General features: G+C 40.5%; 2 protein-coding genes across 8 annotated transcripts in view; both read left to right on the top strand.

Moving 5' to 3' along the window:
* Positions 1-4,936, top strand: part of si:ch211-243j20.2 (uridine-cytidine kinase-like 1) — a 31,195-nt gene extending 26,259 nt beyond the window's left edge. For both annotated transcript variants that reach the window (XM_028605001.1, XM_028605003.1), the window contains 3 exons: positions 397-504; positions 1,357-1,513; positions 3,679-4,936. In XM_028605001.1, coding sequence (XP_028460802.1) covers positions 397-504; positions 1,357-1,513; positions 3,679-3,755 — 342 coding nt within the window. In that variant the 3' untranslated portion in view covers positions 3,756-4,936. The remainder of the gene's footprint in view (positions 1-396; positions 505-1,356; positions 1,514-3,678) is intronic.
* A 4,014-nt stretch (positions 4,937-8,950) lies between these two features.
* On the top strand, positions 8,951-24,185 carry mpv17 (mitochondrial inner membrane protein MPV17). 6 transcript variants are annotated; one of them, XM_028605462.1, is made up of 8 exons: positions 8,951-9,053; positions 10,301-10,381; positions 14,692-14,807; positions 15,295-15,387; positions 17,372-17,467; positions 22,631-22,663; positions 22,771-22,823; positions 23,631-24,185. In XM_028605462.1, exons 2-8 carry the CDS (start codon positions 10,309-10,311, stop codon positions 23,698-23,700), a joined length of 534 nt encoding a protein of 177 aa, XP_028461263.1. In that variant the 5' UTR covers positions 8,951-9,053; positions 10,301-10,308; the 3' UTR covers positions 23,701-24,185. The 6 variants fall into 6 exon arrangements, with proteins under 6 accessions (XP_028461263.1, XP_028461264.1, XP_028461262.1 ...); XM_028605463.1 differs by lacking the exon at positions 8,951-9,053 and adding an exon at positions 9,070-9,148; XM_028605461.1 differs by lacking the exon at positions 8,951-9,053 and adding an exon at positions 9,368-9,511.
* The last annotated feature ends 60 nt before the right edge of the window (positions 24,186-24,245 follow it).

Genomic DNA, 24,245 nt, shown 5'->3' with positions numbered 1-24,245 from the left:
TATACAGCACTTTTCAAAACAAAGTTTTTTACATAATATAATACTAATTATCATTAACTCAAACAATTCAGGACTGTAATGAGGCAAATAAAATCTGACAAAGTGAAAATATTATCATCATATACTTTACTTGGATTGCGGGGTTTAGGCTTCTGATATCGATTCTGCATCCTAACACTGACAATACACACTTTTGCTTGTTTCTTTTTCTTTTTTCTCCTTTTAGCATAAATTCCCTTGACAATAACTGACAAAATGCAGCCAATTGAAATTCAAGATTAGTTGATAATGGACTTTTCTTGCAGGGATTTAATGATTTTAGCTATTAACTGATTGATACAGGCCGGGAATATCAGAATATCTGCACATTGTTAATGTTTTGTCTCCTTCCTTTAGCTTCACTACCTTCGTCTGCCCAAAGACCTCAGTGAAGACTACGTCATCCTGATGGACAGCACCGTGTCCACCGGAGCCGCTGCTCTCATGGCTGTCAGAGTGCTGCTAGTAGGTCTACGCATCGTCTACGGCTGTCATTTTATATTAACACTTGACGTGGGAATGGCATATTATAAATGTTCATCATTTTATTAGTCAAAATATTAGTCAAAACTTTCTATTACCATTGTGGAAATTAAATTTAAGATTAAATAAACCTTAAGACAGAGGACAGCCAATTGCTTCATGTCCTATGGTCCTGTGATAAGGTCCAGGAATTTTGGAACGGGATACATGACAGGTTGGATTGCAGGGACCCAGGTTCCATTCAGCCCAAGATCACTTGTTCTGGGAGATGGGTCAGTCCTAAACGGGATGGATAAGCACCAGAGGTGTGACGAGATCTCGCGAGATTACAATGTGACGAGACTTCTCGTCAAGGTACAAATTGTCTCGCGTTATCGGTCACCAGTGCAGAGCAGCAGACAGTAGACGAGTCTACATACTGGGAACTATATTCTTAGAAAAGGCCAAGCACTGCTACTTGGGCGGAGTGATTAGCGCAACACAGAAACAGAAAAGCACCGTCAGAAAAGCAAATCACTCCGCCCAAGTAGCAGAAGTAGCAGTGCTTCGCCTTCTGAGAATATAGTTCCCAGTATGTATACGGTTGGAAGACCGCCGTCTCATGTGACCTTGTTATTTGTATTATTGTTGTTATTTGTCTGTGACTATACAAATCACAACATGTAAATAGGAAAATGTTGGCGTTATTTTGTCACTTATTGGGAGCAGTATTCCTACAGAGTCTATTTGAACTCCTCCATCTCTTCAACCGGTGACGGTGAATGTATGGAAACCAGTTCCTGAGGTGTTTTCATTCCTTATTGTTCATTTCCCCCCACTGATCTTTCTCTGAAGGACCACGATGTAGCAGAGGATAAGATCTTCCTGTTGTCCCTGCTAATGGCAGAGATGGGCGTTCATTCGGTGGCATATGCCTTCCCTAAAGTCCGCATCATCACCACCGCCGTGGACAAGGAAGTCAACGACCAGTTCCACATCATACCAGGCATCGGTAAGGAGGTTTCTTTTTCCCCTCATCTGCATTTGTAGTATGCAATGTAATGCACACAGCTACTTCATACATCAGCAGGGAGAATTAAGTGGCACTATTATAGTTGCATACAAGAAAATATACATTACGACCAAATGCACAGACAGAAACACAAACTCTGGCGCCTGGGAAGCTCACCTGGTAGAGCGTGCGCCCATATATAGAGGTTTACTCCTTGACGCAGCAGCCGCAGGTTGACTTCGACTTGCGGCCCTTTGCTGCATGCATTCCCCCACTCTCTCCCCTTTCATGTCTTCAGCTGTCCTATTAAAATAAAGGCCTAAAATGCCCAAAAATAATCTAAATAAAAGAAATGCACAAACTCTCCTAAATCATCTAGTGATGTTGCAAAAAGTTTGAACTATATACACTACCGGTCAAAAGTTTGGGGTCACTTAGAAATTTCTATTCCACTCCATTACAGACAGAATACCAGCTGAGATCAGTTACATTGATGTTTTTTTTAATCGGAGCAGCAGTTTTCAGATGGCATTATGTGCTTACATAATTGCAAAAGGGTTCTCGACTGTTGTAGAAAGAAGTGGCTGATCTTTAATGCAATCTACATTGGGACATCGGGACTGCAGATGTAAATGGGACTGCAGATGTAAATTAGCCAAAGGCTAACTCTGGTGCAGTGCATCAAATGGTCACATTTATGTTTTTAATTGCACATTGTCCCTTATAAATCAATTGAATTGAATTTCCCATTATCAGCGACCATTCATCCAATGTTCCAAAGGCACATTCTGTTTACTAATCTGATATCATTTTAAAAGGCTAACTGAGAAAACATTGGAGAAGCCTTTTGCAATTATGTAAGCACATAATGTAATCTGAAAACTGCTGCCCTGATTAAAAAAAACAATGCAACTGATCCCAGCTGGTATTCTCTCTGTAATGGCATGGAATGGAAATTTCTAAGTGACCCCAAACTTTTGACCAGTAGTGCATGTGCTGCCTGAAGTTTTTTAACAGACTTAACATGTAAGGTGTTTCCAGAGGGTGGTGTCCTGAACAGTAAAGGCTCCATCATATCTGGTTTTATGTCTCGGAGGACCTAACTGACCTTGCAGTGCTGTAGGAGCTCAACGGCTCAGTTATGTATGCCAGAGCCAGCCACCTTAAAGCTTTATGAAAGATCGTTTTACCTTCTTATTGGCAGGCAGTGAAAGACAATAAAGAAAATGGGATTTATGGATCTATCAGTAGGTGAGGTATTAAATGTTAAATCAACACTAAACTGCATTGCTGCTGTCTGTGGGTTTAAGCTCTTCAACATCTGGACAAAATCCGGTGATACTTTTCATCTGATGGCTGAATAAAAACACCTGCTTTGACTTTAAGTGATGAAAATGTCTGTTGTGAAAAATGCTTATTAAAATGAAAACATACTTTTGGTACGCAGCAAGTTGCATCTTCAAAGGTGATTTTGTGATCTCACAGACGTCAACCGTCCGCCCGGTAATATTAAATATGTGTCTTGGGCGAAACAAAGGAATCCAAATCCAATTTTTTTTGGTAGACTGTACTAGATATTCCAGTAACAGAACTACAAACACGGCTCTGCTCTTTGGTTCACTGCAGTATAATGCGTCAACTGCTCTGATCTGCTATAGGCTGGGGCAGCACACATAACACAACACATAACACAACATCCACCCTAGCCTGAGCTAACAACAAGCTGGCACAATTCGTAAAGATTCTGGGATTAGAAGCAACAGAAATAAGACTCATACTCGCTGTAGCAACAAACCAGAAACTTAAGCATAAGCTCTGGACATGTGCGATAGTTGGTGACTTGATCCAGCTGCATGTCTTCCCTCTCTCTCCACTTTTCTCGCCTTGCTGTCCTGTCAAAATTAAAGACAGAAAATCTGAAAAAAATGATCTTAAAAAAGACAAAAAAAAAAAAACGTGGCAAGAAAAGGGGAAGATGGCTGAACAGGGGTTTGTTTTTGTTTTGCATCCCACTTGAGTTTTCAGGCCTGAATCGTGTGTAGTTACATGTAGTAGCCTAAAGGAGACAACACACTAAACACTTCAAAACTAAAAATATTCCTCTGTCTCTTTTTTCTGACTACCTACTTTTCCTTCATTAATTTCTTTGTGTTTTGTTTCCAAAGGTAATTTTGGAGATCGTTACTTTGGCACCGATGCTCCGTCAGACTGGTGTGAAAGCGATGAAGGGATGGACTTCTAAAGCGAGAAACTATCAGGGATGTGGAGGGTTGTTACAGAAGCACTTACAGCCATTAAAACATGTCTGATGGACATCCTCCAGAGCACGAAGGTGATGCTGTGATAAACTGCTTCCTATTCAGAGGAGCAGAACGGAGTTCACTGTTCGGTCAGCAAGAGCTAAGTGGAGATTATCATCTGTGCCAGGCAGGTATTGAGTCCATTCCCCCATTCAAGTTTACAGAAAGTTTTAAAGGGGTCAAAGTGAAGGCTGTTCGTTGGCTTTGACCCCTTTTCACCTAGTAATTATTCCACTGCAATCTCAAAAAGGGTGTGCTGCAAATTGCTGCCAACATATGTTGCATACTGAGGAAAAATGCTTGATTATGATGTAAATAATTAGTTTTTTTTGTTGCTGAAGCTGCAGGTTAAGGCTTCGGAGTTGATGTTTGAATTCACGTACTGTCAAGTTTAATGGAAAGAGCCTTAAACACGGAGTTTGTTTCAGGATTTTGCACAGGGAGTCTCTTTGCCTTCAAATATTGTAAATAAATCATTGTTAAAGGTTTACTGGGAAGATTGAACTAGAGCTATGCTCAGTTTTAACCCCCCCCTTTAACAGCAGTTATAAAAAAGATGCACTTCATAGTGTTCGATCAATCAGTCGATTCCCTGCTACACGTCTAATCAGTAATAATCCAATCATTTGTTTTGCACATAGACCTGACACAAACAGACCATAATGCCTCATCTTTTAAGACAAGTCGATCACAAGTATTGGGTGTTTTTAAGAGGGAAATTTTCCAGAGCTAGGGAGGTAATATATTATGTCTACTTGGTAGTGTACTGTGGTTTTAGCGTGAAGCTTTATGTAAGTTACTAGTGTTCTGATGAAAATCTCCAGCTGTCTGTACTGTAAAATGGTATCTCAGGCAACTTTCACTGAATGGATTCATACTTAAACAAGACTGACGATTAAGGAAGAACGGTTAAATATGGTTGATTATATGTGTTTTATCTGTTAAAGGTGCCCTGCCCGTTTTTTACTTGCATTTTTTTGAAATATGTGTTTGTGTTATGTTGTGAATATGAAAATGAACTGCTACCTAAAAGAAATGAGCAGAGAAATCATGCCAATTACAAAAGCTGGTCAGTGGTGTTGCCTGAGCTCATTATTATTCATGAGCTCGCCCAGTTGCACTGGGTAAAGGATGCTGGTAGCCAGGCTCTCATTGGCTAGCTGTTAGCCAATCCGAGTCGAGCAGCTTAGCTCGTTGAATATTAATGAGAACTGGCACAAATCGAGCTGAGTCTTCCTGGAGGCTTTCTATACCACGCTAGAATAGCTTGAAACAAGGTAACCAAGGCGTTTTTTCCACAAAAAATGTTTTCCAAAGTCCATGGTAGACCTTCAGACATTACCACAAAGTAATGAAATACGTGTGGCAGGGCACCTTTAAACTTGAAATGATGCGCTCAGAAAAAGGGAAATTATTTAAGTTAAAAGCATTTTTCACTAGTTAGAAACTAACAAGTTACAAAAGAATATTTCACTAAGCTTTAGCCAAGCTCTCTTCTCATTTCTTTGTTTGTACATCCTCAAATCCTTTCCTTGCCTCGCATGATTCATGCTTCTACGCCGTGGCTACGTACGTGGAGACACGGGCCTACGCCGGACCCTACACTGTAGCCTGAGGCGCACCGCACTGAAACAACACGTCGCGGCGACGCACATCGCTCGGCCGTGGCTTGGTAGCGTTGCATTTCCCCCCCCCCCCGACTCATTTCCTGGTTCTCCTTCTCCATAAACAATATGAAATCAAAGGAGAGGGTTAACTTCTCCTGCTCCAGATTTCTCACCGTGGTCAGAAAGAACAGGGGAGACACTTTGTTTCTCTCTATGCATCTAGTGTTGGTACTCTCTCCGAAGCTAATCACCATCACTTTCTCACTCACTCCACTGCACACACACATATACACACACATGCTGGCCCTGCTATACTCTTAAATCGACACACACACCAACGCACCAGTATAAACTTCAGGCCACTTACGTAGGCTACGGCGAGGGCTCTGCGTGGAACCGCTGTACAACCATACATTTAGGCTGCATTCACACCAAATCGGGCCTTGCGGCGATTAGCGCAGGGTTGTGCGGCGGAGTGACACTCAAATGATCCATTGTGTTCCCCACTCATTGTGTTTTTTCTGAATGCCAGCAGGTTAGGTGATTGGCCACCACAACGTTACATTGGGTTGCGTTTCTCCAAAAAAGGATTCTGTTTCAACTTTTCGTCACAGGGCCACTGTTTTTTATTTTTCTGGTATTCCCTGCTTTTCTCACCACCGCAGCTTAAAAGCACTACCCACATTCAAATGAGTGGGAGGACTGGCATTTTCAGCCTAATTCGGTGTGAATGCTGCCTTTTCATCAATACTGTGATGCAAGCGGAGGAGACAGGGCCGAGACGTGGCGAGAGACGACTCAAGGCAACAGGCGTTTAACAAAACGAGTCATCTTGTTGTTTGGAGCAGTCATTTTAAAGCGCTCTCAATTAAATACGACGTGGCACGGCTGCCATGGTTTGCATTGTCTTACGCCTCTTTTATACATCACGGGTGCCGAAAAGACTCGGATATACCTGTGCATCCTCGCTCATAGCTTCTCCAACAAGTCTCCTCTCTCCGCGAGGATGCATTTTAGGAATTGAGACATTCTTAAAGATGGCACACAGAGATCAATGTCTTGGTCACAGGCCGGAAGATTGAGGAGACGAGGAGGCACGAAATACAGAAATGAGAAGAGCCCAAATTATTGGTGTATATTTCATTACTGCATGTCAAACTTTTGTGTAGAAGCGCTGACGTTACGTTCTATGGCCTTCTATGGCTTGTTGTCAGCGTGGGGGCGTGCTGGTCTTACAGGGACGTGTTTCAGGTGCATTCTTTGCGTATTGCTATCTTGAGGCAGCGGGAAGTGATCGCGCCATTGACCAACAAAAACCTGGTCTAAAGTCAATAGCATTTCATTGTTATTTTAACAGCAAATTAGTAAAATGCGCCTGGCTTTTAAAGGGAATGGGAGATGACACTCTGATTGGTTTATTGCATGTTACGCCAAAATCACACCTATGAATTAATGAAAACAATAAGTAGACTACGACACTTAAGAACCATGCGCCCGGCGAACGGATCCTTTTTTTTCCGCCGTCAAACTAGCAAAAGTGGATTCGGACACGCCCTAAACACACCTGCGCCAGGCGCTTAGATCGTTAAAATAGGGCCCCGAATGTGTTATTGATTGTGGTCGAATGTCCTGATTTAAAAACCCAGCTACAGCACTTGTGTTAACATAAGATACCTATATTCAAATTGAATTGAAGTCTCGGTAGCATTTCATGTGTGAATTGTTTTCCGGATGTAATCCAGAAACTGACCCATATGGGACGCTAACTTATTTTGATGACCTTGTTCTGCAGCTGCTTTATTATGTTTTAATTTATTTATTATATTTGATGGGATTCTACATCTTAACCTATTTGTTTTTGCATTACATCGCAGTCATTTAATCAAGTTTCCTTTTGTTTTAATTTATTACACTGAAATTCTGCAGACACATTCACTGTCCTGATCATATCAGTTTAACACCAGGTTTATTTACAAAAGTACTCCGATCTTATACCAAGAAATGTAGCAATATCAATGTAAAAATACCCGCAAGTAAAATTCCCGCATTCAAAATCTTAAGTACAAACTTCAATTAAAGTACCAAAAGTAAAAGTACTCATTACGCAGAATGGACCATTTCAAAATCATATTATATTACCGGATTATAATTCAATTTGTTCTTTACTTAAATGTTGAAGCTGGTATTTACTGCAGGGTAGTTTTAAACTATAATAATATCATCATCATTTATTTGATGATTATATTTTGTATTAAACTCTAAATCTGCAAAATAACTAATGTCAAGTAAATGTAGTGGAGTAGAAGTATTAAGTAGCATAAAATGGAAATACTCAACTACAAATACTATTATGAAAAAGTAATCATTCTACTTGCAGTACAGTACTTGAATAAATGGGTGGAACCCATTTATTAACAGTGTTATTAGTTTCAAATGTCCATCATGAGAAAAGTCTACAGTAACACTTGAGCATTAATTCATCTGTAATTGAACTGTAACTTCATCTACTGTCACTCTGATCTGTAATGTATGACGCAACAATTTAATCCTTTTTATGTGGAAGCTGGTTACTTAATTACGTGATTTACATGAAACTGTTTTGCTAAAAAAAATAAAAGAAAAAATGCAATGTGCAGACTGATGAACCTTTTTCACACCAGACATTTGCCATAGCAGTAAAATAAAAGATGTAACTAACAACCCTAATAGTGGTTCACTTGTATTTAGGTGCTCTAAGCCAGTGTTTCTCAAATGGGGGTACGTGTACCCCTTAGGGGTACTTTGGAGAACTGCAGGGGGTACATGAGATATTTAACAAAATGTTTAATAGTTACAAGGCTGTTGTCCAGAACATTGTTCCTCTTTATGTAGAATTTATTTTTTATTTATTTTTTTTACCAAAAATGTGACCACCTTTGGACCTAATCTTGCCTTCCTTCCTATACTGTCTTTTTTACAAGTTTCTCACTTTTTTCTTCTTAAGTCACTGTTTTTGAAGTTTTTGATATTATTTTGACCTATTCTTGCCTTCCTTCCTTCTTTCTACCATCTTTTTCCAAGTTTTTGTCTTTTTTACAGTTTTTGTCTCTTTTTCTCATTAGCATTTAAATGTTTTTTTTTTTTAATTACAAGGCTGTTTAGTAAATCTATCGCTGTACTGTTCCTCTTTATATACACTTGTTTTTTTTTTCTACCGAAAATGATTAGTGCTGGTCGGTGCGTACTTTGCTTAAAGAAACAATTCAAAAGGGGTACATTATTGAAAAAAGTTTGAGAACCAGTGGTCTAAGCTGTACACCTAAATGGAATGCAGCCATTGTCATTGTTATTAATTACACCTTTTGCTTTAGGCAGGTGAATATGTCCTTGGTGAGAATAATTTGCTGGTTTTGTAAGTTCCACTTCACTCTTACATAATAAAAATATTGACTTCACTTGTTAATGTAGATTGGATGCTGTGATTTAGTTTTGTACTGGGGTTTCCCGCAAGATGGCAGCAAACTGCCAATAGTGCTTGTTTACAGCGGAAGTGACACACACGGCAGTCCTAATGCTGCTTTCCGGGGCTGTAGGAAATACTTGTTAATTTGTGAGCTATCCATTTAGGAATAAGAAAGGAGCAAAAAGGGCAAGGTAAGTGCACTTTTATTTTTGCTCTGTTTAGCTTGCACTTGTCAATAATTATGTTTTTAAGTAAATCAAAGATATTGACATTACCTGACCAATCGGTAACCTTTTGATGAAACATCTTTAATTAATTAGATTCTTGGATAAAAAGTTTTTGATTGAAATGTTGACATTGCAGCATCATCTGGTTTATATTTGGTTCAACACAAATTGGTTAAGATCCTCCCAAGCCTTTACTTTGTTTTTGCTTGAGTAATTCCTGTTATAATTTACAACGAAGTGAATGTGCCTGGATTAAACGTAAAACTTTTAACTGTAGAAGTAAAAATTCGGAGCTGATGCGGAGGCGTGAAGGCATCACCAGCAGTCACTCAGTGGAGCCAGAGACAGTTTAGAACCTGAGCCGGGCTCATTAACCGGCATGTAGCTACGCATGTAATAAGTATTAACGTTACTGGAATATAGTGAGTATTAATATACGTCAATGTTGCGATACATTCGCTGATCGTTTGTGAGTACGTAGCAGCTCGTTTGCCTTAACATACAGTCGTATTTCAGAGCAGTTAAATAAACTAGCTAATATAGTTAGAAGTTAGTTTTATTCACAAGTTGTTACAGACCTCAAGCTAGTTGGTTATAAACAACCTGGTTTAACGCCGTTAACGTAATTAAGACGCAACCGTAAACTTGCTGCCAAGATTTACTTGAACAGTTAGCTTAGCCACATGAGACCAAACGTTTCACCGAACCGCATTCCGAAATTTTGTAATTTAAAGTTACCTTAGTCGTTTGGGAATCTACGTATCTGTCACCACCTGGTTTATACTTGTATCTAAATTAGCTGAAGCCGCTCTTCAACTCGGCTTTGACAGAAGTCGCAGAGAAGGACCCAGTTTAAAAATAACCACTTTTTATTATTATTTCAAGCAGTTTATATGGCTAAAATGTTCAAATATTGACTAAAAGTTTAGACAGACTGGTGCGACAACATGCGAAAATGGTAAACGGGTCTTTCTCTGTACAGAAAGTTATTATCTAAGTAAATGTTAAGTTTCTACCTCCAACTCGGCCTGAAAGAACTGGGTTACTTAGCTTGCTAATAATACAAGCTGTAATTGACATAACGTCGCTTATTAGCAGGGTTGCTTGATTTGAGTCACGTTGCCTACCTGCCGGTGGGCAGGGCGGGTCAGTACAAAATCACGTTTTGCAGTGTCCCTTTTTGTGATTATTCCTTTTTTTCTTCTTCCCAGGAGTGAGAATGGCAAGCCTGTGGAGATCCTACCAAGTGTTGATGACCAAACGCCCCTGGACAGTGCAGTTAGTGACTGCTGGTAAACTGCTGTTTTTTTTTTTTTTTTTACACACTAACAACAACTGCAGGTCCAAAAAATGTCCTAATCAAGTTTTTAATTAATTAGGCAATAAGTGCAGAAATGTTATTTCTTGCCGTTGAATTCATATTTTGATTTAAAATTGATTAAGTGTTAGTGATGACTAAAACAGGAGGTTTAACATTTAACTCCTGGTCCCATCTCATGACCTTTGCTCCAGATTAGAGGGCACCTCAGAATCAACAAAGGGAGGTCTTTGGACCGAGTGACCACGATTTGTGCTTTTGGTATCTTCCTTACCCCTGTCGGCTTTGAAGCTGAGCCACACTAAGCATGCAACAAATAAATAAGTAGTATGTAATGTGGCTGGTAAAAATCAAACTATTTAATATTTTGAAAATACAAAAATCTAATGTCAGGACTTCCTAGCTTTTCTCCTCCTTGTAAAGTGAATGTATTTGGATCTTTAGGCTGTTGGTCGGTCAAAATAAGCAATAACAAGATGCCTATTATTAAATAAAGTTAGAATGGGTTCTATACCAAACACAACGAAACCTGCGTGCAGTCAGAATAATTTGAGATGGCGCTATAATCGCATAACAATCCTACACCGTAACTTTAAGTTGTCACACTTAAAGAGTAAATGATTAATCCGTTAAGAATAAAAACAAATAACACCTTGCACTAGTAGAAACTGCAACTACTTTTACCGACAGTTCAGGCAGTTTCCTGTGGGAAACCCTTGACCTCTTTAACCTTTTGTCCAAAAACGCACAGAGATTTCTGAAGATACTTCCTTCTGCATGTCGGTGACAGGTAGGGGCAACATTTTCAGGTTCTTTGAATCTGACTACATCTGAACATGCTATTCCTGCAAATTATAACTCTCCCCATGTCCAAAATATTTGAGCAATTGTTCAATGTTCATGTGTTTTTAAAGAAATGTATTTTAGTATTCCAGTGTAGTACAGTTTAACCTCCACTAGATGGAGGCACTGCTCACCAGTTGGCTGATGCTCATTATCAACCAGGAGTTGTAAAGATGTAAAAGAGACTTACTAGTTCTATCAGTGGGGAAATGTAACTAGGGTGACCAGGTGAGAATGGGTATAATTCGGGACTGGGGGGGGAGGACAACATGATTTTTTGTATGTCTGTCATGTAAACCTGTTGTGTGTTATCAAAGACTGTGAATGTAAAGTTGTCGAATAGACTTTTTGGAGAAAATCTTTCATTATTGTCAACGTGCATTTACTGTATATTTATATCCGAAATGTAAAAAAAAAATCGGGCTACTTATATGACGATTGGGCAGGTTTGGCTTGGTCTTGAGTTGGACTTTCCCTTTTAAAACAGCGGTTACTGTTCTTTGATGCATACTGTATGTGATTTGAGGTGTTAAGTTGGATGTTAGAATATATATATATATATATATATATATATATATATATATATATATATATATATATATATATATATATATATATAAAAAAACATAACATTTTGTCCACATAAGAGCTTTGTATAATGCATCTTTAAAGTGCCAATATTCTGAAAAAAAAAACACTTTTTCTGGGATTTGGGGTGATATTTTGTGTCTCTGGTGCTTCCACACGCAGACAAATTTGGAAAGAAATCCATCCATTCTGTTTTGAGTGAGATACAGGTTTCTGAATGTGTCCTGCGTTCAGTCTCTGGGTGAGCTGGTCAGAATCGGCCGAAACGTTTGGTGTGTGCTAACCACTTTAGCTAATACCACATTGACTAGCTGTTTCTCCAGCTTCGGTCAGTCCAAGGCATGATTAGCCGGGAGACTTCTTCTAAACGAGGGCGCACTTCCAACTTTACGTTTAATACCTGCAGAACAGGGACATGGAAGTAGTTCTATAGTGTTGTAGCAGAGTACAGCTAGCTAGTAGTCCTTACCTAGCTACTGTGCATGTGCGGCTCCCAACAAAGATGGAACAGAAATGAGATGTCTCACTCTGTAGCTAAAACGGAGAGTTCAACACACAGGGTGAAAAGAGCTGCAGCAGAAAATTAAACCATGTAAACCTATTCTGGTACAACCTCAAAATACAATTATGAACCTGAAAATGAGCATAATATGAGCACTTTAATAAGACATTAGCTGTTCAATTGTGTCTGTTTGTGAGGGGTTTAGATAGAAATGGTTCTTTTCATATCATCATAAAGTGACGTGTTGACGATGCTGACTGACCGACTGGAGCTCTCTGTGCTTTACAAGGTGTCTGACTCAAAGTGACAAAGTATTTATTGCTCTCCAAGTGTCACGTTCAATTGACATTTTCCATCCGAAAAGTGGTGCGTGCATGCTTTTGTTAGTTCGCTCGTGACATTTTTAGGAAAGGTTAGCACCTGTTCAGATGGATCTATATTACACTGCTGTCAATTTTAAGTGTGGATGTGAGATTTAGAGCAACATTTTCCACCAGCAGCAAAATTGTTTTGCCTTTTTATTAGTCACGAATAATAGGAAAGGAGATTTCTTTTATTATTACATTACATTTAGCTGACGCTTTTCTCCAAAGCGACTTCCAATTAAGTGCTTTCAACCTTGAAAGTACAATCTCCAGACAGTAGTAACTACACTTACTACAAGTAGTAAGTGCAAGTACATTAGCTTCAGTTGAATTTCAAGTTCTACTAATCATTTTATTTACATTGACAATGGATCTACAATGTAATGTTAAAAGTATTATTTGTAGTGGTTAACTGCTCCTCAGATCTCTGCAGGGTAAATCCAGACTAAAACAACTTTTGAACGTACACACCTTCCACCAAAACAAGTTCCTTCCCGAGGCTATTTTGCAGAGGCAACGGGGCTCTGTCCGGAGCTTAGCGCTGCCCAAGACGATTGTGATTGGTTTAAAGAAATGTCAATAAACCAGAGCACGTTTTTCTCCCATCCCGGAATGCTGTGTGGACTAGCCAGACCCTGGTCTTGCAAAGCGAGACTAGAGATCATTTAAATGTACAATTACTGAAACGAAGCAAAGTTTTTACACAATATGCCATTGGAATAGACCTTTTTCCATGGTCAGTGTGACCGCATGCACCATACCAGCACCCTGGAACCGCCTCACGTTATCAATTACACCAGTCCGTGAACTGTTTGACGAGCCAAATGTCTGCTGTGGAAAAGGCCTCCTGTGAGCACTCGAACATTCTGCACACAGTGCTTTTTAATTAGGGCTGCACAATCTATCGCACCGTTGTGACGAAAAGAGAGCTGAGCCAGAAGGCAAAGCTCTCGATCTACCGGTCAGTTTTCGTTCCTACCCTCACCTATGGTCATGAAGGCTGGGTCATGACCGAAAGAACGAGATCCAGGGTGCAAGCGGCCGAAATGGGTTTCCTCAGGAGGGTGGCTGGCGTCTCCCTTAGAGATAGGGTGAGAAGCTCAGTCATCCGTGAGGAGCTCGGAGTAGAGCCGCTGCTCCTTTTGCGTCGAAAGGAGCCAGTTGAGGTGGTTCGGGCATCTGGTAAGGATGCCCCCTGGGCGCCTCCCTAGGGAGGTGTTCCAGGCCCGTCCAGCTGGGAGGAGGCCTCGGGGATGACCCAGGACTAGGTGGAGGGATTATATCTCCAACCTGGCCTGGGAACGCCTCGGGATCCCCCAGTCGGAGCTGGTTAATGTGGCTCGGGAAAGGGAAGTTTGGGGTCCCCTGCTGGAGCTGCTCCCCCCGCGACCCGACACCGGATAAGCGGACGAAGATGGATGGATGGACAATATATCACTTTTTTTTTATCGCCATTGTATCAACTGGCGCAATATACACATTGTAAAAGGCTGCGACATATCGCGAAAGACACTCAAGAGATTTTTTTTTATTTATTAGTTGAAAGAAAATATCAGTAGAAAACTGTACTTTATAATGTAACTGTGACAGTACTGCAGTTTTCTGCTGATATCTTTCACTTTTTTTAGTGGTGCCTTTTTATATTCAATGTATGTTCAAATTGTTCAATAAAAGAATGTTGGAAATAATTTCCTTTCATTTGTTTTAAATTCAACAAGCACTTTTATTGTGTTTTGGAAGAATTCTGAAAGCAGCAGAAATGCAGAACTGAGTACACTTTAATATCTGTTTATTTATCGCAAGTAGCATCGGTATCGCTCAATTCAACAACTTTATCGCATATTTGCCTCATATCGTGTAGCCCTACTTTTAATCTTAGCTTATATTGAAAGTGTAAACAACATCATTCACAGGAATAATGTCACCTGTAATCGCCACCATGCTCAGTACCTGTCTGAATCTGAATGTCTCCCGTTTGTCCTCCAGGGTCTCTGGTGGGTGTCGGCGATGTCATCTCCCAGCAGGTGTTTGAGAGAAGAGGATTGGCTCATCACAACGTGCAGCGCACGGCCAAGATGATGAGCATTGGTTTCTTCTTTGTGGTAAATAGCGTCCTCTTTACTCTCGTTTCATTCTTAAAAAAAAAAGTCTGAATGTGGCACTTTTTGTGATGATTCACTTATTTCAAGTCCTTTGACAGTTGCACAATTCACTTTGACATCACCGCGACGTAAGCAAAGTTTATTTATATATCCATAATCGTCTTATGTTCCGCCAATCAGCTGCCTCGCCGTTGTAAAATATAGAGAGAAGGAGTCACGTTACACCAAGACATGTTTGCTCATTCATCTGGAAAAGGCACAACTGTCTCACAACTCCTACATCGTGTATCTTTCTTCCTGACATTATTAATATATGATGTTCAGTGGCTTCAATTCAACTCCTCTGCGATGGACAGAAGGCCACTGAGGTTTCTTCAGTGTGATGTGTGGTTAACTGGAGTCTTTCTCAAACAACAATATATAACAAAACTCATATTTATAAGAGAATAAGCCCAATAAATATTGGTTTGTTTGTTTTACAACAAAGGGTCCAGTAGTCGGCAGTTGGTACAAAGTTTTGGACCGGCTGGTGGTTGGAGGAACTAAAAGTGCTGCCATGAAGAAAATGCTGGTTGACCAGGTGAGGGGGAAAAAAAGCATTCCTCTGTTCTTCTACTACTTCATTGTTTCTATTCCACTCATGGAAATACAATTTTATATTCCAACCATTAATTATTTTTCTTTATTAAATTATATATATCCATAATCGGAAAGGAGCTGGATGAAGACAAGTCTTATTTTACTAACCAGAGAGAGAATTATCTGGCAACCTAATATTGTCTAATTTTCTTCCTTATACATTTTCTTAAACAAAGATATTGATATTGACCTTGAAATCATTATCTAAGGAATTCCACAGTTTGAAACCATATACTGAAATACACATTTGCTTTAAAGTTGTTTGTGCATACTAATGTTTAAAATGTCCTTCTATGAAAACTACTGCTTTTTTGTTGTTGGTTAAAGGGAAGGCAAACAAGGAAACAAAGTGGAAACAAGCTCAATGATACACCCCGTACCACTGTGTGTCTTCCACTCAGGCTCAGCTCATTAATTGGGCGGATAAGTCCCGACCACAGAGATACATTTTCCTCACGTCAGGCTGACCGATGGCTCTTAATCGTGCCGACCGGAAGGAAACTCTGTCAGATTCTGTCAAAGCGGGCAGCTGTACAGTTTTGACTCTGCTCTCCGGTGTTCGATTCAATCAGAACGAATGCAGGTTAAACTAAAACCACCACAGAACAAGACTTGAGAGCTTTCAACGTCTCGGCTCTACTGAAATATTTACCGACGCAAAGGGTCCACTCCTCCGCTCGAATAGTTCAATGTGGTTACACTGTGCACTGCCTCGGTAACGGCTGACGTGTGTCATTGAATGATTTAACGTGGTCTACTGTATCTGCGCCAGGCCTGAATAACTGATGGAAGTCAAGTTTCCTATTTAAGGAGCAGTTTCATGTCACTGTAGCACCGATGTAAGCAACTCAAGAGTCTCTTGAAGTGATTTTTAAGTTTTCTTTGAGCATCTTTGGTGTGTAGAATTCATTCAGTAAAATGCTGAAAACCCATTGTTAAGTAAATATCCATTCTGCTTCAGTTCATGCATCAAATCTTTTCTCTAGCCTCTGTTATAGCCTCTGTATACTGAGGATGCCGACACGCACAAAAAGATGATTATTTTTTTTGGGCCTTTATTTGATAGGACAGCTGAGGACAGGAAAGGGGGGTGGGGGAGGGGGCATGACATGCAGCAAAGGGCCATGTTTCTTTCTTTTGATCTGATACACAAAATACATTTCTTGTTGCATTTGGTTTAAGATCACAACAAAAGTCGTATTCAAATTACACATTTATTGCTCAGTCCACGAGCCCTAGATTTTCTCTTACCAGACATTTTTCTAAACACATGATTGTATTGAGCCAGTTATTCCAGATAATTCCTCTGCATCACCACAGAAGCAAAGCTTTTATACATGCTTTTTGATTTTTTTTCTTACTCAATGTAGACAAGTGTAGCTGTACTTATGAATAGTGTTATTTTCCTTCATTCAGAAGAGAAATATCACAAATTAGACCCAAAGTTAGCGGACTTTCAGAATATTACAAATAATTAACGTTCCGTTTTTTACAAAGCCCTCCCCCCCCAAATCAATTCCCCATCCAAACAAAAAAAAGCTATAAGACTCAAACATCAATAACCTTATATGCCAAACAAAACAAATCGCAACCAAGCTCAGCCCAAGTGTTTTTGATATCTTCACAAATCTGCTGCGCTTTTAGATGGTCTTACATTTACTATAAACCGCATACAGTGAAAATGTATCATCCCCTTTTTCTTAAATCCAAAGTGTTCAAATTACTCATTTAAACGCTGAGTCTGAGTTATATATGTACTGTAATTAGAACATTGTAATTCTCTCATTCCCATTTAATGTGACTCGCCGATTAACAGATCTTAATCCCAGTTAACAAGTATTTAACTACCGCTGAGGTGATTTTTTTTAATTAGGGTTTCACTTTATTTTCTGAAGTTTACTTTGTTTTGTATTTCTGTGTCGTAGTTGTTTTTCGCTCCGTGTTTCCTGGGATCCTTTCTTGGTATCTCCGGTGCTCTGAACGGACTGACGGTGGAGGAGAACGTCACTAAGCTCAAGAGGGTGAGTTGGCTTTATTTCACATCGTGGTGTCTCACCGGCAGCGTTTTCTCCCTCTGTCTCACAGCCAGAAGGTTGTGTGTGAGTTTCCGCAGCAATTAGGTGGACTGGACACTCCTATTCAGATGCAATAGGTGTTTGCCGGAAAAAAAATCTGTTTTAAGTGGCTTTTTTTGTTGTGTTTAGTTGCTGCTCCCGTCCACAGCTGTACATTGCTTAGCTTCTCCTAACTGGGTGCGTGCCGACCTCCATCTACTGTAGCTAACACACTGACTATGGAGAAGTAGCTCATACAAACCCACTTCAATGGATCTGAACTATTCCCTCTTAAGTTGGTACTGGACTGTTCTGATTTGACTTGATTTGTAGGGGTGTCATGATTTCAATTTTAAATCTTATAAATTGATCAAAATGAGCTTTCAATTTTGACTGTCGAAATTTAAAAGCAGGCTCAAAAGCAGGGCGATTCTCCCAGTATTTTTTCTCTCTCCACCCCCACCTACTTGCACGCATCCGAAGAAAAGAAAAAAACAGACGCAGCGTAGCTTAACCTTAGCTTACCGGTAGCCTGCAGCTGCTCTCTTCCAGACGCCAAGGCCACTGCCGGAGTCCGAGATAACGGAGAAACCGAACTTGAAAACCCTCATGCTTCCCTGAAGTCATCGTGTGGCAACGTGTTGCCTTCTTTGTGAGTGAGTAACAAACAACAAAGGTAAATCATGTGGGCTCCGATGGTAATTCACGTTCACGTGACCCTTGTTAAACAAATGGTGCATTCAGTTGCACTTCATTAATGTTGAGAAACTCCAACTGTTGTTGTAAAGTACCGTTCTGCCATCTGGTGGCTCTCATTGTGGCATTGCCGTCACTGCTGAAAAGAAAATTTTCTAATCGAATCGTGGATTTGGAGAATCGTGACACCCCTATTGATTTATATTCTATATTTATACTTAGACTTGACACAGACTGGCTAGAGATCAGTATTCTTTCTGTATAAACAGATGCCAGGTAAATGAGAGTCCACAGAGAGCAAGTTTGGTTTTTATTGTAGGTACAGTACCTGACCTCCAACACTCACCTCTCATCATTATTATTAGATTCTATTTCCTGTGAGGGAGGAAGAGACGAGAGATGCGGGGTGGGCAGGGAGGGACTTTGGAAATAGCTGGAGTGACTCGTGTGTGTGTGTGTGTGTGTGTGTGTGTGTGTGTGTGTGTGTGTGTGTGTGTGTGTGTGTGTGTGTGTGTGTGTGTGTGTGTGTGTGTGTGTGTGTGTGTGTGTGTGTGTGTGTGTGTGTGTGTGTGTGTGTGTGTGTGTGTGCCAGGTCAGAGCTAACTGTCATTTTGTGCCAGCTGCTCAAACGTCCGTCACCGCCTTGCTTACCCAGCAAGCCGCTGGTCACCATCAATTATTTACAAAAGGAGGCGCGTGGACCTGAAAGGCCAACCTGGTAAATGTCAGAAAGGACAGAAAATAAATGACAAATGTGCTCATTACAACAAGGCCGCCTGGCGAAACGTGAGATGAAAATTAATGGAGCCACTCACCAAACTTGCGACTTTGCCTCGTCTTACTTACCTGCAGCTTCCGTCGTTGTGCATACAAAATTAGTTTGATTGTCTGGTGTAGACGGATACATTTTTTTTTTGTCCCAGTTCTATACTACTAGCTCATAGTATTCAGTATGAATAACAGTCATGTCAGTTTTATTTACAGGTATACAAAACCCGCATCAAAAATCAGATAAGGAACAAAAACCAAGTGTACAGCTATGCTGGTGGCTATGTGAAACTGTACTTTGGCACCAGGGATGTATTTTAAAATATAAAATAAGATTTAGGCACCTTAATACTAACACCAGCATTCTAACATTGGCAATGCTAACATGCTGATGTTCAGCATGTACTTTTGTGTTCACCATGGGTACATCCCAGGTCCTTCAATTGCATCCACGTTTCCTTCACTTGCTTCCCTTCCTCGCATCTTAGTTTGTCCCACCAAGGAAGCGTGGGAGGAGAGAGGAAATGAGAAAATGTGTTTTTTTAGAGGGATGCGATGTCCTTTCCTCTGAAGTTTAACGTGGATATGTCTGCTGTATGGGCGGAGATAGCAACGGCTGTCGGCTGCACGGCTGCTCTCGTGGATCCTCGCTTATAGCGCCTCAAAGATCCCAAGGGGCAGGAATAATAAGCTTTGAGACGGCCTTCTTGTGATTGGATTAAAGAAATGCCAATAACCAGAGCACGTTTTCCTCCCATCCCTGAATGCTGTGTGGACCAGCCAGACCCTCCTTTGCAGCACTGTGGAGTAAGGTCTGGCAATGCGAGACTAAACTACAAACCGTACTAAACACGCACAGCTAAAGCTGTCGGTAATGTTATTGTTTTGCAGGACTTTGGTCAAAAACCAAAGTAAAGACAAATTAAAGGTGTGATCTGATGATTGAGTGATGAGTCATGCCTCGCCTTGTATCATACCCTGTCCATATAAGCCACAGACGTGCATTAACGTCTTGTATGTTAAACAGTATACAGGCATCTTAGAAACCCCTGGAAGAGCTGAGAAAGGTTCCATCTTCTCCATATTGTGGGAGGAAAGGTTTTGACGTGTTTCTGACACAGAGTTAATGTCACCTCAGGTGGCATAGCAACTTGTTTAGCCATAATTACATATCCGTTTTAGCCTACAAGGGGAAATATTCAACTAGGAAAAAAGAATGTACCTGGAACATTGGCTCGTTGTTTTATATGTCGAGCTGACCTTTTAAGTAGATGACATAGTGAATTTGTGTGTGTGTGTGTGTGTGTGTGTGTGTGTGTGTGTGTGTGTGTGTGTGTGTGTGTGTGTGTGTGTGTGTCTGTTAGTTAATACTGCAGCTTTTAAAAGGTTTAAATACACAAGGTTTTTATGTTTCAGAACCATAGACCGAGACAGAAGCTGTATCTGAAATCTCTCCCTTGGTCACTCATTCACCTTCCCCTATTGTCTACTCTACAGTCAGCAGTAAATTGAGATTTCAGACACTTCAAAATCATTTTGCATCTTTACTGACCGGTTTATCTAAATAACTTTTTTTATTTAGTATTCTTATTTTAAATGCACTAATGTATCTCCGGCATGAATGGTCATCATAAAAAAGGAAAGATTTTCCATACTACGAAATGTCTAGAATATGTACTGTATCTACAGGGGGTTGATGAAGATGTTGATCATTTCCAGTTACTCAACAATTACTTGGCAATCTGCTGATATTTTTGGCTGTAAAACTTCCATCCTGCATTGTTTTGGAATGAAACTCCCCACCAACTGGAGTTTCAACCCATCACCATTTCTCACTCCCCCCCCACACTGGCAGTTTCAACTTTTCAGCGATGGAAAATGTTGGGAGGGATGAACCAAATACCTGAGTAGGAGGTTTATAAAGTTTCTTTACAGACTGTCAGCAACATCAGACCAAAAATGTTCTTAAAAACTTCTTTCAGTCTAAAATCAGAGCCAGTGTGTGCCTCTTTTATCCTACGAGGCACTAGACATTGAAATGTTCCCAAACTAATGGTTTACTTTCAAATGTATGTGCAACAAAGACGGATTTGTTACAACTTTAACCTATTTTCATTCCTTAGAAATGATGAACCAAAAACTTCAGCTTTTCAGCGTTCAAGCAGAATGGTAGCATAGCACTGTTAGTTTTTTGGTACAGTGTCTATCAAGTACACACATCGGCCCTCATTTATCAACCTAAAGTAGAAACCAGCGCAGATATGAGCGCAGAAATCCTCTTACGACAGGCTTGTCGTGCGATTCCTGAAACGTTCGTATCACACCAATCCGAGCGTAAGAATGGTCGTACATTGATAAATGCAGCGGCTGGAAATGATCATAATTTAAATATCACGCCCCAATATATTCTGGGTTTTGAGGCCTCGCCCCTACAATTTACGACGTGGCGAGACTTAATCAAGCTGAGAAGCGCCACTTTTCAGAGGTGGAGATTGAAACCCTGATATCTCAGGTTCATTTGCACTAACGTGTGTACTATTTGGCAGCCTGAAAACTGTTATTAAAGGCTGTAGAAAGAATGCAGAATGGAAAGAGATCACTGATGCGGTCAACAGTGTTACCGTAGTAAATCGGACTCCAGCTGAAGTTTATTTAATTTATACATCCTTGACACATTTTCTATAGTCCTAATAGTAATATACAGGCTTCTATTGCAATCTCATAGGCCAACACGTAGGTGTACTTATATTTGAATGAGTAGTCAGACACAAGTAAACATAGGAGCTGCCAAATATCTATTCCGAAGCTGTAGGGGGAGCTCTATAGAGAAACCTGCTAGCAAATAGTGGCCAAAACTGCATAGCGCCCCTGTAAAGAATAGCTACAAATTTCCTCTTAAGACCCTTTTCGATGGATGGGTAGGTGGGTAGGTAGGTAGTAAGGCTGGCACACCCTACCACAGCCCGACGGTACCTGGCGGGCCGGGTTCGGACGGATATTTAGAAATGATGGCCGGGTTGGGGCCCGGTTGGGGCCCGGTTCAGACGGTCACATCAGCGCGTTAGCCTAAGGTCATCTGTTGACATTTCTGAGTGCCTTCCTTACAGCTGCTTAATAAAAGCTTTCCACACAAACACACGTAGCGTACATGTGTCATTAGTATGAGGAAAAAATGAGATTTTAACGGTGTCGGATCGGGCTCGGACATAAATCTCTTGATGCCTGTCGGGCTTGGGCCGGGTTCTGTCACGGTTCTGTCGGACGCGGGCCGGGCTCGGACAGAAAAATTCGGCCCGATCCCACCCCTGGTGGGTGGGTAGGTGGGTAGATGGATGGATGGATTACATCCTGGTTAAATCCCTCTTAACTCGCCTGCTATTAAAATATGCCTTTAAAAGTTCATGATTATCAGGCTTATAAATGTAATTGTTGCAGGTGACTGAAAAGGCCAGATTGACTTTTCCCTGTGCTTCCAACTTCTCTCTGACATTGAATCTACTTTTAGTGCTAAAATTGTCGTGAATTACTCTTAGCCTCTTTATTTTATTTAGTGTTTTTTTTCCCCAAACACAGCTAGTTAAGAGCAACTTTTAGTAGTAGGATGTTTTGTAACTACGGCCCCTGATTTAAAAGTGACTCATTATGAAGCCTTTTTTTTGTTCACAGGACTACACAGATGCCCTGATCTCGAATTACTACGTAAGTTTGTCTGTACAGTAAATGGCTATCTGTTATGAACCTATTGATTGAAATACATTTTCATATGGTAATTTGTCCGCTGAGTGTTTGATCGGTTTGTGTTGCAGCTATGGCCCGCAGTCCAGATCGCCAATTTCTACTTCATTCCTCTACACCACCGGTAAGAGTTTATGGCTTTACTGAAATACAGACAGTCATATGTGACGTTTGTGCAAAGAATGACAATCTAAATTGGGTATCTGCCTACACTGAAGACGTCTTATATTGGATCAAAGCTTTAGGGGGGGTAATAAAGCCAGTTTTTAAAGGTTGAGAAAACGCAAGATATTTGTGCATATTTGTCTGAAAGTAGTTCAACGCACTTTTCTTACACCATGTTTTAGTTGTTAAAATCATAAGAAGTAGCGCTATGTTTGTCTTTAAAAGCTAATAAAGTTCTCTTGCCTGAAATAAGATCTGTGGTTGACACGAAATAGCCCGCGTGGGAATTTTGAAGCTTTTACAGATCGTTTACGGGGACTTTAGTGGTTGTGACGTGATGTAAATGGCCTTTCATATAGTGCTTTTCTAGTCTTAACGACTACTCAAAGCACAAGGTGCCTCGGGGTTCATTGTCTTGCCCAAGGACACTTCGACATGGGACTACAGGGATCGAACCAACCTTCCAATTGACAGGCAACCGCTCTACCACTGAGCCACAGCCGCCCCTGGTTGTCTGTAGCATAACATTTTTACTTCTGGCGACTGCATTTATGCTTGTAAACTCCTAAAAAAGAGGTGGTTCATTTGTGAAGATTATTTTTAACAAAACGTGCAAGTATTATAAAGGTTTGTGTTTTCTTTTTGTCGAGGGAGTCAGGACGGTGCTAACTTCCAGGTTGGCCTACAAAAAAATGCGTCCTCCCTGCAGCACTCCTCAGCACTGTTGCATCCAAATTAAACCCGTAAAATGTCCTCCTGCTTGCAGGTTGGCTGTTGTCCAGATTGTTGCTGTTGCTTGGAACTCCTACCTGACCTGGAAGGCCAATAAGATGTGACCAATGATCACAAGTCCGGCCTGTGATGATGATGATGTTGATGATGATAATTTTACACTCATTTGTAGTGTGTGTGTGTGTGTGTGTGTGTGTGTGTGTGACATGGGCCGTTCTGGTCTAACATACTTCTTCTGATATTTCCAATGTGTAAAACTGTGACTGACTCATTTATAAAGGTCGGGAGAAAGTGCTCGTCTACTCTGAATGACAAATTCACACTTGAAAGTCGAACTTGCGTTTGCATAAATGTCTTTTGAAAGTTTGTTATTTATGGAAATGAGATTTGGCAGTGGTGCCGCAGTGTAGACACACATACACACAGACAGACACACACACATTACATTAACACCAAATAGTTGCAAAGGAAACTTTTCTAATCCATTCAATGTATTGTTAATCACATGGAATAATAGTGTTAAAGGAGAATTATATTACAGGTTAATAGAATCATGTTCTGTCTCATAAAGAAGGAAGTGTTCCCCTCACATTCTCTTCATACTGTTGATTGTCATCTTATTCCTCTCTTTTATCAGAGATTTTCAAAA

The sequence above is a fragment of the Perca flavescens genome, chromosome 18 (genome assembly GCF_004354835.1).
Source record: "Perca flavescens isolate YP-PL-M2 chromosome 18, PFLA_1.0, whole genome shotgun sequence".
NCBI lineage: Eukaryota > Metazoa > Chordata > Actinopteri > Perciformes > Percidae > Perca > Perca flavescens.
The sequence above is the reverse complement of the archived record's forward strand: the minus strand, read 5'-3'. Positions and strand labels throughout refer to the sequence as shown.

Coding starts and splice junctions, on each gene's coding strand:
- mpv17 (XM_028605462.1), top strand. CDS start 10,309: ATGGCAAGCCTGTGGAGATCCTACCAAGTGTTGATGACCAAACGCCCC. Junction 14,808..15,294: donor GCATTGGTTTCTTCTTTGTG/GTAAATAGCGTC, acceptor TTTACAACAAAG/GGTCCAGTAGTCGGCAGTTG. Junction 22,664..22,770: donor CCCTGATCTCGAATTACTAC/GTAAGTTTGTCT, acceptor TTTGTGTTGCAG/CTATGGCCCGCAGTCCAGAT.